Here is a 13,188-nt window from a genome sequence, read left to right as displayed (position 1 = left end):
AACTTAATTTTCGTGTCTATCCCGTGTTTTCTGTTGTGCCACATTTGCTAGGCTGCAATTTTATGAAAGCACGGCACCTGAATGGACGAAAACTGTAATGGCGCAGGGCAAGCAAGCAGTAAGGCCGACAGTAGGCAGTTGATTAGGTACTGTAAAGTGCGAGCGAAAACAATGCCCGGTCAGGCTCCAGCAAAACTTGACGTGCATGATTGATTATTTGGGCGACTAAACCATGTGTCGGAATGTCACCTAGGTACATCAGATACCTTTGTCATCATCCTTGGAATGTGTCCGCACTTTGCATCAGAGGCGAAGAAAGAGCCGTGACAAAGTCTCCCTAACTACCTCCTTAGGTACTTGTCATTCCATCTAGTCATGTCTTTGGGCGTGCAAAGCTGGATTCAATTGATACTTGTGCCACAGAATGGGTACCTAGCCTATTGGTAGGTGTTTCGTTTTGGATGTCGAATAGACACCATGTTTTCTAGTAAAAGGAATCTCACACATGGCGCTCATTGCAATCAATTCGTTACCATATACATATAAAAGCAAGCTATTACGTGAGCAGCCTGGTTAAGCCCAAAAATCTAACACGTAAAGAAATCGCATTTCCCTCGCTAAAAAAAAACATTCTGTTACTTTTCGGGAATTTGCTAGCGTTTGACAGACCCAAAACTAGAAACAAAGAGAAGCCGGTGCAATACCGAAAACAGGACCAAAAACTCTTCCATTCCAAACGCCGAAATCCATCTATAATAAACGCCGTGAGCGTGGTTATGTGCATTCATTCACCCACAAAGAACCAGTGGACTTGCTGTCCAACATACTACAGGTCATCTGTGAGTTCGAACGCTTCAATGCTGATATCACAAGCAGAAGCGGGTTCATCGTTCTCATCTTCACTCTCCACGTCGAAAATTGACAAGAACGGAATGCGCTTCTTTTGGGCCTCATCCTCAGCCTCTTTATCCGCCTGACTCTTCGCAAACCGTGCCGGCGTGATTGTTGACTCTCGAGAATGCGACGATGCCACACTAGGGGTGCGCACAGAGGCTGAGCTTGGGTTGCGTGGCGGGGCTGTTGCCGGGGGTCCGTTCGTAGTCATGGTTTGGCGTCCGTTAATCATGGAGGATGCAGTGCGTCCTTTGTTGTATCCAAGGGTGGATTTGGATACTGCCGCAGCGACCTCTGCAGAAGTTTCACGAGGTCGGATCGCACGCTGAGCAGGCTTGTTTCCGGTGATACCAAAGGGAAGTACCCGGGCCGGCTTGTTGAGTGGCTTCACGGAGTCGGGCCTCGGGGCTAGCGCCGGCCTTGGAGCGGATCCGAGAGCTCCAGCAGCATTCCGTGAGACGATTGTTGAGGGCGCTCTTGATGCGATGCCGGTGGGGATGGTAGAGGTTGTGGTTGACCTAGCTGCAGCTGCGTTCTTTGCTGATTTCCGCTGAAGATAGTTTGCCGCGTTGGAAACATCGCCCACTGCCCATTCATCCGCGATGTCCTTCCAGCTAGCCTCGATATCCTTAGAAGCCCGAGATGCGACGGCCTTTGTGCGTCGCTCAGTCCGCTGGGCATCATGGTAGTAGGGGTAATAGTTCCTCAACCGGTTCTGAGGCTTTAGACCATCATAGCTGAGTACCCCATCCTTGAAGTCCTCCGATTCGTAAGGTATCTCTACCCTCGGAGGCGCGTATTCGATCTCTTCCTCCGCTACAGGACCCGTGGGGGCATCGGTGTGGACATCGAGCTTGCCCGACTCAGTCCGGTTGGTCGACGTCTGCTTTGGTGGTCTGTTGATAGTGGCGGGGGCTTGGCTCTTCTCAATCTCTCGAACAATGCTCTTGACGCCTTGGATTTGTCCAGTCCTTGCTTTCGCATTGGTCGTTTTGTTGCCCAGAGGTGCGCGTGCTGTAAGAGGTTCTATATTGTTACTTCGTTAGCTTTGGATTCAAAAGCAATTCTGGTAGTTGTTTGTCATACCTGATGGAGTGGCAGGCGCGGCTTTGCCTTTACCAACAGTTCGAAGCATTGTGTTTCCATTTTTTGCTCCCAGAACGCTCTTCCCAAGCCCAGTTGGAGCGTTCTCATCATTTAGGGGCACCTTGAGGGGCGTTTTGTGATATCGAGCCCCCATCGGCTTTTGGTTGAGCGCTTTCGAGCCTCCAGCCTGACGGCTAAACGCCAGATTCTCTTGGTCTTTGTGAGCCGCCAGCATTTTTGCAGGTATTCGGTATCCTATCAACCGGCGGTAGGGGTGCGCGACAAGTTTGTTTACACGATATTTTCGTGTTTATGTCAATTGCAATATCTGAAGAGTGACCACCAGACTGTTCAACTCAACAAATTTAGCGATAGGCCATAAGGGTTGACGGGTAGTGCCGGAAATGGATCCGTGAAATGATTCCAAATGTCTTCCATCACAGGGGGATCAGAGAGTCCGAGAGATAGAGACGTGCAATCTCAGCGTGTCAGGGGTTTGTTGACGCTCGTGACAGCCGAAGCCAATCAGGGTAACCGGGCAACCAGCAGTGAAACGAGCTTGCTCATTAGCTTCTCTGCTCGCAAGCAGTGCGACCAGACCCACCAACGCCGGTGGAAGCATTGACCACCCGACCGGTAGGCGCATCGAATCCCTGCAGGCACCCTTTGAATTGACGGGGGTTAGGGAACCACCTTCCATGGGGCTTGAGGGGCATTCTTTGGAGGTCTTCCTGGTCTCAATCTGACTTGAACACCTTCATTTGACGACGTCCTTTGTTCTCATCATCCAGGTGACGTAGCAAATTACAAACGCATTATTGCTTTCCAAACGCAACTCGAATCCCAAACCATTTTTGTATTCACCTAGACATCTCATCGAAAAGACCTCACCGCCGTCATGGACCGCATCAAGGAGGTAAGTCAAAGCTGTACATTTGGGGATGAGATGAGCAGCCCCTCAACCCCACTAGGAAGCCAGCGAAGCGCGAGACCGATCGCAAACCGACCGCAAAATCATGATCTCATCCCCCAACGTCCGCCGGTTTCTCTGCATCGTTGGATTACTGATAATTGCTGCCTCTGGCGATGGAATTGCACAGAAAATGAACCAGCTCCGGCTGGAGGCCGACGAGTCCAACGCCAAGGTTGAGGAACTTCAGTCCAAGGTCAAGCTACTAGAGCAGGAGAATCTCAGCAAGGAGCAGGAGATCACCTCACTCCAGCACAAGAACGGTGTCTTGGAGGGCGAGCTCGAGAAGCTCGAGGAGAATGTCAAGAACCTGAAGAAGATGGCAGACGAAAATGTCAGTGCCGGTACCCAGAATGAAAACCTGGCCCGCAGGCTGCAACTGCTTGAGGACGAGGCCGAGGAGGCGGATAAGACCCTGCGGGAAGCTAACGAGAAGTGAGTTTTGATTTCTTGACATAGGCTCGACTTCTTGAAGAACTTGCTAATGCCTAACACGACCTACCCCAAAGGCTCCGACAAACGGACGTCAAGGCCGGCCACTTCGAGCGCAAAGTACAGGCCCTGGAGGCGGAAAGAGACAGTTGGGAGCAGAAGTACGAGGAGATGGCCAAGAAGTATGCTTCCACACAGAAGGAGTTGGAGGACCTCCTGGCCGAGGTTGGAAACATCTAAGACTTTTTCATGTGGTGGAAAAAGACTTGCTTTCGTGTCAGCTGGAACCTTCGTTGAGCATTTGTGTTCTGCTCCTATACCTTGTCTTATTTTCGCACGTTCATCAATCTTTCAGGTCACTCGAACGAACAGTTTCGACCGGTCTTTTCTGTCCGAATGAACGATCCATTCACGAGGCCTCACTTAAAATATTGTGCATCACACCGCTGTGGTAGAGAATTAGACTGGCTTACGCCCTAGGTACCTATGATAGCCCCTATCCTGCACCTGCGAATTTCTTGGCTCTCCGCTTGCTTTCCGTCAACCTCCTTTCAAACTTGGTTTCGTATCGAAATTTCTTCTTCTTCTTCTTTGCCTTTTGATCTTTACTTGACTTCTTGTCCTCCGTTGGTTTTTCTTCTGGTTTGCTTTCACCGTTCGTTTCATCGTCTCCAGAATCTGCGTCGTCTTCCGGCCTGTGCAGCCCATCCCGGTCGATATTGACCGACTCGATTTTCACCGTTGTGAACCTGTCCTCGTCGATGTACTCCTCCTCAAAGTTCATAGGCTTGAGCTCTGGCGGCGGCTCGTCGTCAAAGCCCTCCCAGCCATTTTCGGACTCGTCGTCATCCTGACCGGCATGTTGCGCCTCTCGCAAAAGTGCGTTGACTTGCTCCACGTGTTTCTCGATATCTCGTTTGCGCTCCTCTCGTAGCTGTGTATGGATTGATATGTTAGCTGGGAAGCTGGGGGGATATATGTGTTATAATGCGGTAAAACTTGTTGAGCGAACCTGTTTTCTCATCTCGATCCTGTCCTTCCTGGCCTGCTCAGCTGCCTGCTCCTGTGCATGTTTTATCCTGGCTTGTTTGCGCTTATGGAAGCCGGTGAGGTAGTCGGCGCGCGCATCATTGTCAAAGGATATCTCTTCGATGCTGTGCTGGGCTTTTCTCTTCTTCGGAGGTGGCCCTAAGGTCTTCTTTTGCCTCGGCTTAGCGAACATTGTGGTGAATAACCATAGGTTCGAAAATTGTTTCTGGTTTCTTTGGACAAAATACGCGTCTCGTCTCGCCAATAAGTTTGTAGCAAGTTTGGCTGCGTCCTAAGGTTCCTGGTAGGACCCCGCCGAACTTTTTTGACCAGGATGTTTTACAGTCTCACCTACCCTGTATCATACATGCCGAGTAAAATGCTACCTTGCGAACTTGACCAAGCGCCAGGAATTTCTGTGTTAATCAAGTATAGGGTAGGTAGGTAGGTAATTCGGCTACTCTGCCAGAGGTACCCCATGCATCCAGCTCAGCCACAGTTGCAATGCAGTTATGCAATGACGCCGCACCCAACAGCAGGAGCTAGGATCCCGTCAACGCCGACATATCGCCCGGCTCAGCATCCGACATAGAGAAACCATCCAAGACCTCATCAACGACCGTCGCATGCCATCAACACCATGCGTCTCTCAATAGGTGCCAGCTTTCTGGCGTTCGCGTCAGCGCACGCCTTTTCCGATTCTTCTCCTTTTGTTTTCCTCTCAACCGCCCAGTACGTTCATCCCATTCAAAGGCGTTTCGACGAAATACGTGCAAACATCTAGAGCTGTGAAATTGACCATACTTCCCATGACAGAATAGCAAGGCCTTCGACTGCGTCAACCGCCCAGCTGCAGAGTAGCTCTCAGGTCCTGTCAACCGCAAAGTCAATGCTAGAGTCGTGCCCGACGGAACGATACCTGCTCATCTCCCAGCCGAACGCACACGCGTCGGATCTGCGCTGCGCCGCCGACCATCCAGGCTGCCGCAAAGCCCCAAATCTCGTCCGCTATGCTTCTTCTGATTCGCCACTCTCGGTTGCCGAGGTTTTTGGAAGCCTATCGTTTGGTGATTTCGCCGACCACATCAAGGCTTCATGCATGCAATTGGGAAAGACGGCTCATGTCGTTGAGCACACCCTGAAGGAGCTTCCGACATCCAAGGGCCCAGTAGAGAGGGCGGCTGCTCTCGAGGAGAATGGTGAGAACCAAGAAATCGACTCTGTACTTGGGCTTGGGACATTACTAACCTGAATACTTTCACATCAGACCGGGAGCTTGGTAACATTCTTGATACAGCACACGACCAGGGTGACTACACAGCCATTTACTTCTCAAATCCCAACGACTTCAAGCCCTACGAGTCCGGATTTGATGACTCCATCCACATGGAGCTGAAGCGCCAGCTTGTCGACACCCCGTTGGCTTATCCCAGGGCAGCAGGAAAAGTCTCGGACAACTCGACAGGTCATCACGACGGCCTCTTCCACAGATACCAGTTCTTCACTCCCGGTAAGCCCCGTCTTTATGCAACTAGCTCAACTTCTAAATATCTCATGCTTACTGATGGGTTCTCTTAGGCATCTTCATGGGGCTGCTTGCAATGTTCTTGATGATGACCATTCTATACGTTGGCCTCCAAGCCCTCGGCAGTCTTCAGGTTCCTTACGGAGCTTTTGAAAAGGATATGGGTCCTGCCGCACAGAGGAAGAACCAATGAGTCGGAGGACGAACGCAAGCACACTGTTTTCCTTTATTCATTATCTCTTTGGATGGGAGCAAAAAAACTGCCTCTCGTCGCTGGGAATATCGTGTAAATCAAACAAGGCTGGGGAGTACCGGCGTGTAATTCAACGCATTGATATTAGATCTTATCATCAGGTCTAATGATGGGAATAGCTTAGCAAATTTCAGGGTATCGTTGATTTTCTTTCTTGGATAATGACATTTTCCTCCGGCCCGTTACTCGAGCCCATCGTCTTCAGTTGTTTATAACTGGTGATTCTGCCCATCTTCTCCAAACTCCATGTGGTGAAGGCATGCCGCAAACCCCATATATACGGTGTTTGCCGATTCAAACAAGATGACTAGGAAGCAAAAAGTTTGCTATTCCCTCCCGGATGGCATACTCATGACCACAATTCGAGCAGACCAGCTTTCCCTGATTAATCTGCGTCTCGATGAGGAGATTGTGCAACTCCTTGAGCATCTTTTCATCACTCTGCAGCTGCTCAGCTGTTGGCGGCTGGCTCGGCAGGGCGGGGAAACCAAGCTGTTCATCACGGACGTTGGTCAGCTGACTGTCGAGGAAGAAAGAAAAAGTAAAAAAATAACGAATAATAAAAATAGAGGCGATGCGCAAAAATCCAGCTTACCTCTGTAGACGTAGTGCATAATGCAGACCAGTCGATCCGTGGCAAGATGTTGATCAACAGTTGTGCGTTGAGCTCAGTCTCATCCTGCACCAATTCGGCCTCCTTTGGGTGGAGGGGGAAAGAATTTGACGAGGCGCGGCACGACTTGACCGCGCAGGTGAGGAAGTTTAAGCTGAGAATCTTCATTTTCTCTTTTTTTTTTTTTATGATTCGTTTTTTTTTTCTTCTTCGCCTGCGGCAGTATCCTCTTAATTGGTGATAAGACGACTAGAATCAAGTTGGATTCGACTTTACTTAGTTATTTTATTTCCCGAAAGTTGAGGTGCACATCACGTTGCCGACCATTTCGAGTCAAATCTGCATGGAGCTGATTGGTATACACAAACACGTGATCATACAGCTTCGCTAAATGCGCTATGTAAAACCTGTACAACAGAACCGCTTGCGGATACGGGACAGTAATAACCCTCACAAAATCAAAAAAAACAAAACAAAAAAAAACAGACCGATATAAATCGACTTTATAACAAAACTCTTCACGTTTGCTCAAATGAAAGGGTTGCCAAGCCCTATGTTACAAGGTTGTCATCTATGCCATAGTCTTCTCATAACCTAAGCCACGGTTCTTGCTGTCGCGAGTCCTGGTCCAGCGGACGTAAAGTGCAATGCAGCCAACGATGATGCCAAAGAAGATAGCCTTCTGCAGGACAGACCACTCGTTCGACTCTGCAACCTTCTCGCTGGGGGCGGCGGCGGCGGGCTTGTCGGCATGGTTGGGCTTGGCGTCGGCGACGGGGGATGGGGTGTCGTCTGGTTCGTCGTTGACGCCAGAAGCCCATTCGGCGATTCCATATATCGCTGTTAAATAGAACAAAATCACATATCAGCGTGAACCAATAAAAGGGAAATGAGATCATCTGGCTTGTATCTTGATGTGTATTTCATGTCTTTTGTCTTTTTCATTACTGCCTTAAGCTCCTGAGAACGTCAAGAGAAAGAGGTAGGGAAAGAGACGGCCATCCAAAACCCAGACTTCATTTTTTTGGTTCTGCTACTGCAACACCCAGAAGTGCGAATAAAAAAGACACAAATGGCACGTAGTAAGGGATGTTGTATGTACAGGGAGAGGCGTTTAGAGCTCCACGTGAATACCTTCTTCGGGAGCAGGAAGCTCTCCACTGTTGGCGATCTTGACAGTCTTGATGGGCTTGTCGTTGGGGCTCTTCTCGACGCCCTCGATCTTCGCGACAATATCGTAACCCTCGAGGACCTCACCGAAAACGACGTGGCGGCCATCCAACCAACTGCCGAGGCAACAATTGTTAGTCTCTCCACAAATTGATATAGAGTATTCTGGCCGTTATATACGTACGAAGTAGTGGCAGTAGTGATAAAGAATTGTGAGCCGTTAGTGTCCTCACCGGCGTTGGCCATGGACAGAATACCCCTCTTGCTGTGCTTCAGCTTGAAGTTCTCGTCCTTGAAGCGGTCACCATAGACTATTCGACACAGGAAACATCAGTAACTGTTTGCTCTCCTCATCACTCTCATATTAGACTTACTCGACTTTCCGCCAGTGCCGTCGTGCTTGGTGAAGTCACCACCCTGGATCATGAAGTCCTTGATGACACGGTGGAAAGTAGAGCCCTTGTATCCGAAACCCTTCTCGCCGGTAGCAAGAGCACGGAAGTTCTCGGCAGTCTTGGGGACGGTCTTGCCGTAGAGACCGATGACGATACGGCCCATTGGCTCGCCATCGTGCTCCATGTCGAAGAAGACCTTGTGGGTGATCTTGGGACCCCGGATCGCAGCCACCGTCTGGGTGAAGCTGACCATGACGCCCAAGAAGAGGGCAGCAGCCACAAAGAGCCGCCTGAGGTTGAACATTTTGCCTGTAGTCACTTTTGGTGGAATGTAACTATTTGAGTTGTGGTGAGTGGAGGAAGAAGAAAAGTGTTTATGCGTGGAGAAGACCCTTTACTTGTATCCGTATCGGAGCTCGACTGAAGTTGCGGGGGTTTTTTTATCAATTGAAAGCTACCACGTTTCAACAAGCAAGCTCCCAGGGTTTCAACCGAATGTGAAAAGGGGGCCAGGGGCGACCCATTTCGATCCCTATTGGCGCGCTGACCTATAGCACTACTGTACTACCGCCGGTTGTGAGGGGTATTTGGGCGGGTGCGGCGAGCGGGACAGCAACGTTTGTTGGTTTGTGCATTCGCACTGTCGTGGTAGTTCCAAGCGGACCCACATTGAGTAGATCGTGCGGCGAGAAGGCGAGACGATTGCTAGGGAACCTTGGGTCCGTCCGAACGAAGCGCGTCACCACCACACATTTACCTACCCTGCATACACGTCACACTTCACATTGCTCAAACCAACCACAGTCTCGTAGTATGAGCACGAAGCAGGCGGGATGATTTGATTCAAATGACAGCCGGAGCAACACTATTTGCAGGATGATGTCCTCCACTAATGACGGGGACCCGTTCCTCCAGGTCCAACAGTAAGTAGCCCCGACAGCTGCGCCGACTTCAGCCGAAAGTGACGAGAAAGTGGAACTAATAATTACGGTTCGCTCCATTAGAGATGTTCTTACACAGCTGGGCTCAGCCCGGCCTTTGTTCGCCTCCTACCTACGGATCCGATCCCTGACCACGGCAGCAACATCACCCGAGCTGTCTTCGGCGCGGTCCGACCTCGAATCCGCCCTATCAAGTCTGGCAGAGGATCTAGCCGACTTGGTCGAATCAGTCAAGGCCGTAGAGGCCAACCCAGCAGCTTTCGGCCTCAATGCCGCCGAGGTTACCCGCCGGAAGCGGCTGGTGCAGGAGGTCGGGGGTGAGATTGAAGACATGCGAGAGGAGCTAGCCAAGGCCACGGCGGCCGCCGCTGCGTCAGGGACGGGCAAGCGTTCCGCAGCCGGGGGTGCCAAGAGCAGCGCGGGCGGCCTGCCAAACCCTGACGATTTTGCCATCCCCGACGGGGACGGCACTGACAACTACGCCGAGTTCGAACAGAGGCAGCAGTTGACCATGATGCGCGAGCAGGAGGAGGACCTGGATGAAGTGTTCCAGACAGTTGGAAATTTGCGCCGGCAGGCGGACGACATGGGACGCGAACTCGAGGAGCAGAGAGAGATGCTCGAGGTGGCTGATGGTCTTGCGGACCGGGTCGGCGACAGGCTTCAGACTGGTATGCAGAAGATGCAGTACATCATCCGGCGCAACGAGGATCGATGGAGCAGCTTCTGCATAGGAGTTCTCATATTTGTACTAATTTTGTTATTGATCTTGTTGCTCGTGTTATGATGGGACATCTGGTTTTAATGTTAGTGGGACTCTTTATTCCCTGGGTTGGTTTATGTTATTTTGCAGCCTTGGAGGTGAAATTTTGATGGGTAAAACAGGCCTAGTTTAGCGGTTACTCTTTGCCAATGGATAGCTAATTTGGAAGAAATATCGGACCTTGTTTACAAATACAACGCATTCTCTCCCAGTTGACGTGATGATAACTGTATATTGGTAGTGATACTGCTAAGGCTATAGCTGCAACATGAGCACGAGAGTCCAGTTTGGCAGTTCTAGTAATTATGGACCAGACCAGGTCCAATATATGCTACATGCTTAATCTATTTATCCAAACCCATACAATGAACCGTATACGCCGTCATAAAAAGCCATAATAAGGCCAAGATAATTCCAGAACGCTGATTGTTACACAAGCTAGTGCACAACGCTCGACACAAAAATCTTAGGCCAGGTAGTACTTAAATCCCACAAGTAGTGCTTTCCTGGTGCCAGCCATATCACAGCAGGTTCAGACCAGTGTCTCGTTTCAAAATTTGAGCCAGCACAGGCAGCGCACTGACCGCTGCCGACTTCTTCTGTACCTTTGCAGGAAACTCGACGAGCGCAACACGGAGAGCAGCAACCGCAGCGGTGCCGTAGAACTGAATAAATCGCTTTTCATGATTCTCAATCATGGCCTTGAGAACATAGCACTGCGTGTCAGAGATTTCGTTCGCAGGGGTGTTGATAATCCTGGCCAGCGCAGTCCAGTAATTTGAGGGTGGGTAGGGGTTTTTGAGCTTGACCCTGGCGAAGTCGCGAAGTGCTATGGCCGCATATCCAGCGCCCAAGCCCGTCATGCGGTCAACATGAGTTTGCTCAGCGTCCCAGCTACCGCCCTTGTCCTTCCTCCAGCCAACACGGAGCCTGCCCTGTTCCGTCTTGTCGTTTCCTCGGAAACCAAAGAGAACTGGGCAGGAGACCCTGAATTTCGCCAACAGAATATCAATCATTGACCCTCCTCGCCAGTGGAACTCGGGGTCCGCAAAGACCTTGGCCACAAGAGTACCGATAGGATCTGCTGCCTGCGGTTTTGCGCCGCATTCGTTGACAAATTGTGCTATCACTGCTTTCGCAAAGACGTTGAGCAGGTAAAGATATAGTGATGGCAAGTACGGGCTATTGTTTTGCGCCCCTTCAACAGGACTCCTAGGCTGAAGCAGGAATTTGTTGGGATCTTCCGGTTCACTGGGTGTTTCGCCACTCAGGGCCTCACGCAGTCTTTTCTTTATATCCTCGGCTTGCTCTTTATTGGCGCCTGGTGTCAACTGCCCAATCTTCACTCTGATAAATCGGCGCATGTCTCCCATGTTCTTCTTGAGTTGCGCATTCCTCCCTCTCTGCTGTTCCATGAAGACTCTGAGCTGCTTGAGATTCAGATGAACCTCCACATGGCGGTCAGGCTTGGGAGCTTCGGCGATAGGGGGTGGCTTCGCAACCGCCGCTGTTGTAGCGGGTGTGGTTGTGGGTATATTAGACTGTGCCTGTGCATTTAGGGGCTCCTTGATCGTCGTCGCTTGTGGTTGGAAAGGTTGCGTGTTCCCCTGTGTTGATCCGAAGAGACCCGAGGCAGGTTTTTGGATAGTCGGTGGTTTCGGAGCACTCAGGTCTGCATGCTTCTGGCTGCCGGTAGGAGCTTGTGAGGTTTGCCCATTGGCAGATGGTTGAGTAGCTTGGGGTTTAGGAGCCTCTTCGGTCACCTTGGGCGGCTCATGCTCAGGCTCAGGCTTTGTTATTGGTGGCGGTGGTACGGGTATGGTCTTCGCCTTGAGTGCTTCCAATCTTTGGCGTTCGGCGGCAAGTTGTGCTTCGGCCCGTAACCTGGCCTCTTCCCGCTCTTGCTCAAGCTTCACTCGCTGTTGCTCTTCTTGGAGGTGATATTGATTCAAGACATCCACGGCTGTCTTTCGTAGGTTGGCATGAAATTGCCTTGCATGTGCTAGACCTCTTCTGTGGCTCTCCTCGGAATTGCGATCCTCAAGGGTTAATTGTTCGAGGTCGAAGTCTACGTTTGCGCCCCATGGGTAGCTCAGACGATTTGCCGAAGAGGGACGAACGTCGCGTTGAAGACGCGTCGGTGGGGATGAATTTGCCATTCTCTGCGTTTGGCTGCACGACCCAAAGAGCTGAGGATAACAAGTAGAAGTGTCAGTTTGCACAATCCGTAATTTCTCAAGCCCGGCGGTCCATGCAGCAGCAGCTCGGAAACGGGCAAAACTTACCAGGAATGGGAGTTCTGGTTGACAATTTGCACCTCCAGACAATGAACACCGGAAGCAAGCTAGGAGCTTCGGCGACTTTTGGAATTCTGCCGCTACCCGTTAATGGCGGTGGCCGGGCGTCGCTTTAGGTTTCCTTTTTCGCCCCGCGCGCGCGCAAGTTTAGGTATATCACGTGCATATGAGTAGGCTTTTTGGCTTTGTAGCCAAGCAACTCAGAAGGCAAGGCTAATGCTAGAAATGCGGCACGCGTTTATGTGATGGTCAAAGCTTCCGCCCGACACTTGAAACTTTGGGGTCCAATTGTAGGTTGGAGACGCACGTTGACCTTTTTTTAGTATTGGACACGTATTTCTTCAGAACACTTGCCCAGTGCTCAGAAACCACTCGCATACAATCATTGTTTGATTTATCTTATTTTCATGCTCCGCTGTTTTTTTCTTTCTTTTTTGTTTCTTTGTAATTTTTCTATCGGTGTCTCGGCAATTTCAACAACAAAATACTGTAGCAAGGGCTGCACAAGTCCATCTTTCGGTTCTATGCATTTGCATTTGCTTCCTGATCTTTGAGCGCAACCGGATGTGCTGGGGCCAGCCAGTAGCGCCCCACGGTTCAGACATGGCCCGTGAACTGCAGCAGCAAAGCAACTATTCGAGGCCCGATGTTGAGAGCTACTGGACTGGCCCCTCAATCAGGTGGCGTGGATACTCGGATAACCATTTTTCAACTATTTCGTGCACACCTAATGATACAGTTTGTGCAAAATAACGTAATCTTTTACGTGGTACTTTTTTTCCTTTTTTCGGTAAACTGGGCGCCAGGATTTGTGATTCGA

General features: G+C 50.5%; 8 protein-coding genes across 8 annotated transcripts; 3 read left to right on the top strand and 5 right to left on the bottom strand.

Moving 5' to 3' along the window:
• Positions 1 to 826: 826 nt before the first annotated feature.
• Positions 827 to 2,215, bottom strand: PgNI_03504 (uncharacterized protein; the record flags this gene model as incomplete). The annotated part of the gene is made up of 2 exons (XM_031123558.1): positions 827 to 1,920; positions 1,981 to 2,215. 2 exons carry the CDS (start codon positions 2,213 to 2,215, stop codon positions 827 to 829), a joined length of 1,329 nt encoding a protein of 442 aa, XP_030985637.1.
• Positions 2,216 to 2,599: 384 nt separating this feature from the next.
• PgNI_03503 (uncharacterized protein) lies at positions 2,600 to 3,622 on the top strand (the record flags this gene model as incomplete). The annotated part of the gene is made up of 3 exons (XM_031123557.1): positions 2,600 to 2,896; positions 2,952 to 3,385; positions 3,460 to 3,622. The coding sequence occupies exons 1-3, from the start codon at positions 2,879 to 2,881 to the stop codon at positions 3,620 to 3,622; spliced, it is 615 nt and encodes a 204-aa protein (XP_030985630.1). The 5' UTR covers positions 2,600 to 2,878.
• Positions 3,623 to 3,878: 256 nt separating this feature from the next.
• On the bottom strand, positions 3,879 to 4,604 carry PgNI_03502 (uncharacterized protein; the record flags this gene model as incomplete). The annotated part of the gene is made up of 2 exons (XM_031123556.1): positions 3,879 to 4,316; positions 4,395 to 4,604. The coding sequence occupies 2 exons, from the start codon at positions 4,602 to 4,604 to the stop codon at positions 3,879 to 3,881; spliced, it is 648 nt and encodes a 215-aa protein (XP_030985631.1).
• Positions 4,605 to 4,976: 372 nt separating this feature from the next.
• On the top strand, positions 4,977 to 7,095 carry PgNI_03500 (uncharacterized protein). The gene is made up of 5 exons (XM_031123554.1): positions 4,977 to 5,143; positions 5,228 to 5,610; positions 5,679 to 5,921; positions 5,990 to 6,681; positions 6,785 to 7,095. The coding sequence occupies exons 1-4, from the start codon at positions 5,052 to 5,054 to the stop codon at positions 6,127 to 6,129; spliced, it is 858 nt and encodes a 285-aa protein (XP_030985633.1). The 5' UTR covers positions 4,977 to 5,051; the 3' UTR covers positions 6,130 to 6,681; positions 6,785 to 7,095.
• On the bottom strand, positions 6,484 to 6,970 carry PgNI_03501 (uncharacterized protein; the record flags this gene model as incomplete). The annotated part of the gene is made up of 2 exons (XM_031123555.1): positions 6,484 to 6,681; positions 6,785 to 6,970. 2 exons carry the CDS (start codon positions 6,968 to 6,970, stop codon positions 6,484 to 6,486), a joined length of 384 nt encoding a protein of 127 aa, XP_030985632.1.
• A 65-nt stretch (positions 7,096 to 7,160) lies between the features above and the next one.
• On the bottom strand, positions 7,161 to 8,807 carry PgNI_03499 (uncharacterized protein). The gene is made up of 4 exons (XM_031123553.1): positions 8,347 to 8,807; positions 8,157 to 8,283; positions 7,937 to 8,088; positions 7,161 to 7,642 (listed from the first exon to the last, which is right to left on the bottom strand). Exons 1-4 carry the CDS (start codon positions 8,669 to 8,671, stop codon positions 7,374 to 7,376), a joined length of 873 nt encoding a protein of 290 aa, XP_030984196.1. The 5' UTR covers positions 8,672 to 8,807; the 3' UTR covers positions 7,161 to 7,373.
• A 300-nt stretch (positions 8,808 to 9,107) lies between these two features.
• PgNI_03498 (uncharacterized protein) lies at positions 9,108 to 10,278 on the top strand. The gene is made up of 2 exons (XM_031123552.1): positions 9,108 to 9,290; positions 9,372 to 10,278. Exons 1-2 carry the CDS (start codon positions 9,244 to 9,246, stop codon positions 10,093 to 10,095), a joined length of 771 nt encoding a protein of 256 aa, XP_030984197.1. The 5' UTR covers positions 9,108 to 9,243; the 3' UTR covers positions 10,096 to 10,278.
• A 314-nt stretch (positions 10,279 to 10,592) lies between these two features.
• On the bottom strand, positions 10,593 to 12,230 carry PgNI_03497 (uncharacterized protein; the record flags this gene model as incomplete). The annotated part of the gene is made up of 1 exon (XM_031123551.1): positions 10,593 to 12,230. One exon carries the CDS (start codon positions 12,228 to 12,230, stop codon positions 10,593 to 10,595), a length of 1,638 nt encoding a protein of 545 aa, XP_030984194.1.
• Positions 12,231 to 13,188: the final 958 nt, after the last annotated feature.

This window comes from Pyricularia grisea (genome assembly GCF_004355905.1).
Source record: "Pyricularia grisea strain NI907 chromosome Unknown Pyricularia_grisea_NI907_Scaffold_2, whole genome shotgun sequence".
NCBI classification, from domain to species: Eukaryota; Fungi; Ascomycota; class Sordariomycetes; order Magnaporthales; family Pyriculariaceae; genus Pyricularia; species Pyricularia grisea.
The sequence above is the reverse complement of the archived record's forward strand: the minus strand, read 5'-3'. Positions and strand labels throughout refer to the sequence as shown.

Bases quoted from the DNA above. Each gene is read 5' to 3' on its own strand.
- PgNI_03500 (XM_031123554.1), top strand. From the start codon at position 5,052: ATGCGTCTCTCAATAGGTGCCAGCTTTCTGGCGTTCGCGTCAGCGCAC. The intron at 5,144-5,227 runs GTACGTTCATCC...TTCCCATGACAG, and splicing joins GTTTTCCTCTCAACCGCCCA to AATAGCAAGGCCTTCGACTG. The intron at 5,922-5,989 runs GTAAGCCCCGTC...GGGTTCTCTTAG, and splicing joins ATACCAGTTCTTCACTCCCG to GCATCTTCATGGGGCTGCTT.
- PgNI_03499 (XM_031123553.1), bottom strand. From the start codon at position 8,671: ATGTTCAACCTCAGGCGGCTCTTTGTGGCTGCTGCCCTCTTCTTGGGC. The intron at 8,284-8,346 runs GTAAGTCTAATA...TGTGTCGAATAG, and splicing joins CGGCACTGGCGGAAAGTCGA to TCTATGGTGACCGCTTCAAG. The intron at 7,643-7,936 runs GTATTCACGTGG...TCTATTTAACAG, and splicing joins GCTTCCTGCTCCCGAAGAAG to CGATATATGGAATCGCCGAA.
- PgNI_03498 (XM_031123552.1), top strand. From the start codon at position 9,244: ATGATGTCCTCCACTAATGACGGGGACCCGTTCCTCCAGGTCCAACA. The intron at 9,291-9,371 runs GTAAGTAGCCCC...TCGCTCCATTAG, and splicing joins CCGTTCCTCCAGGTCCAACA to AGATGTTCTTACACAGCTGG.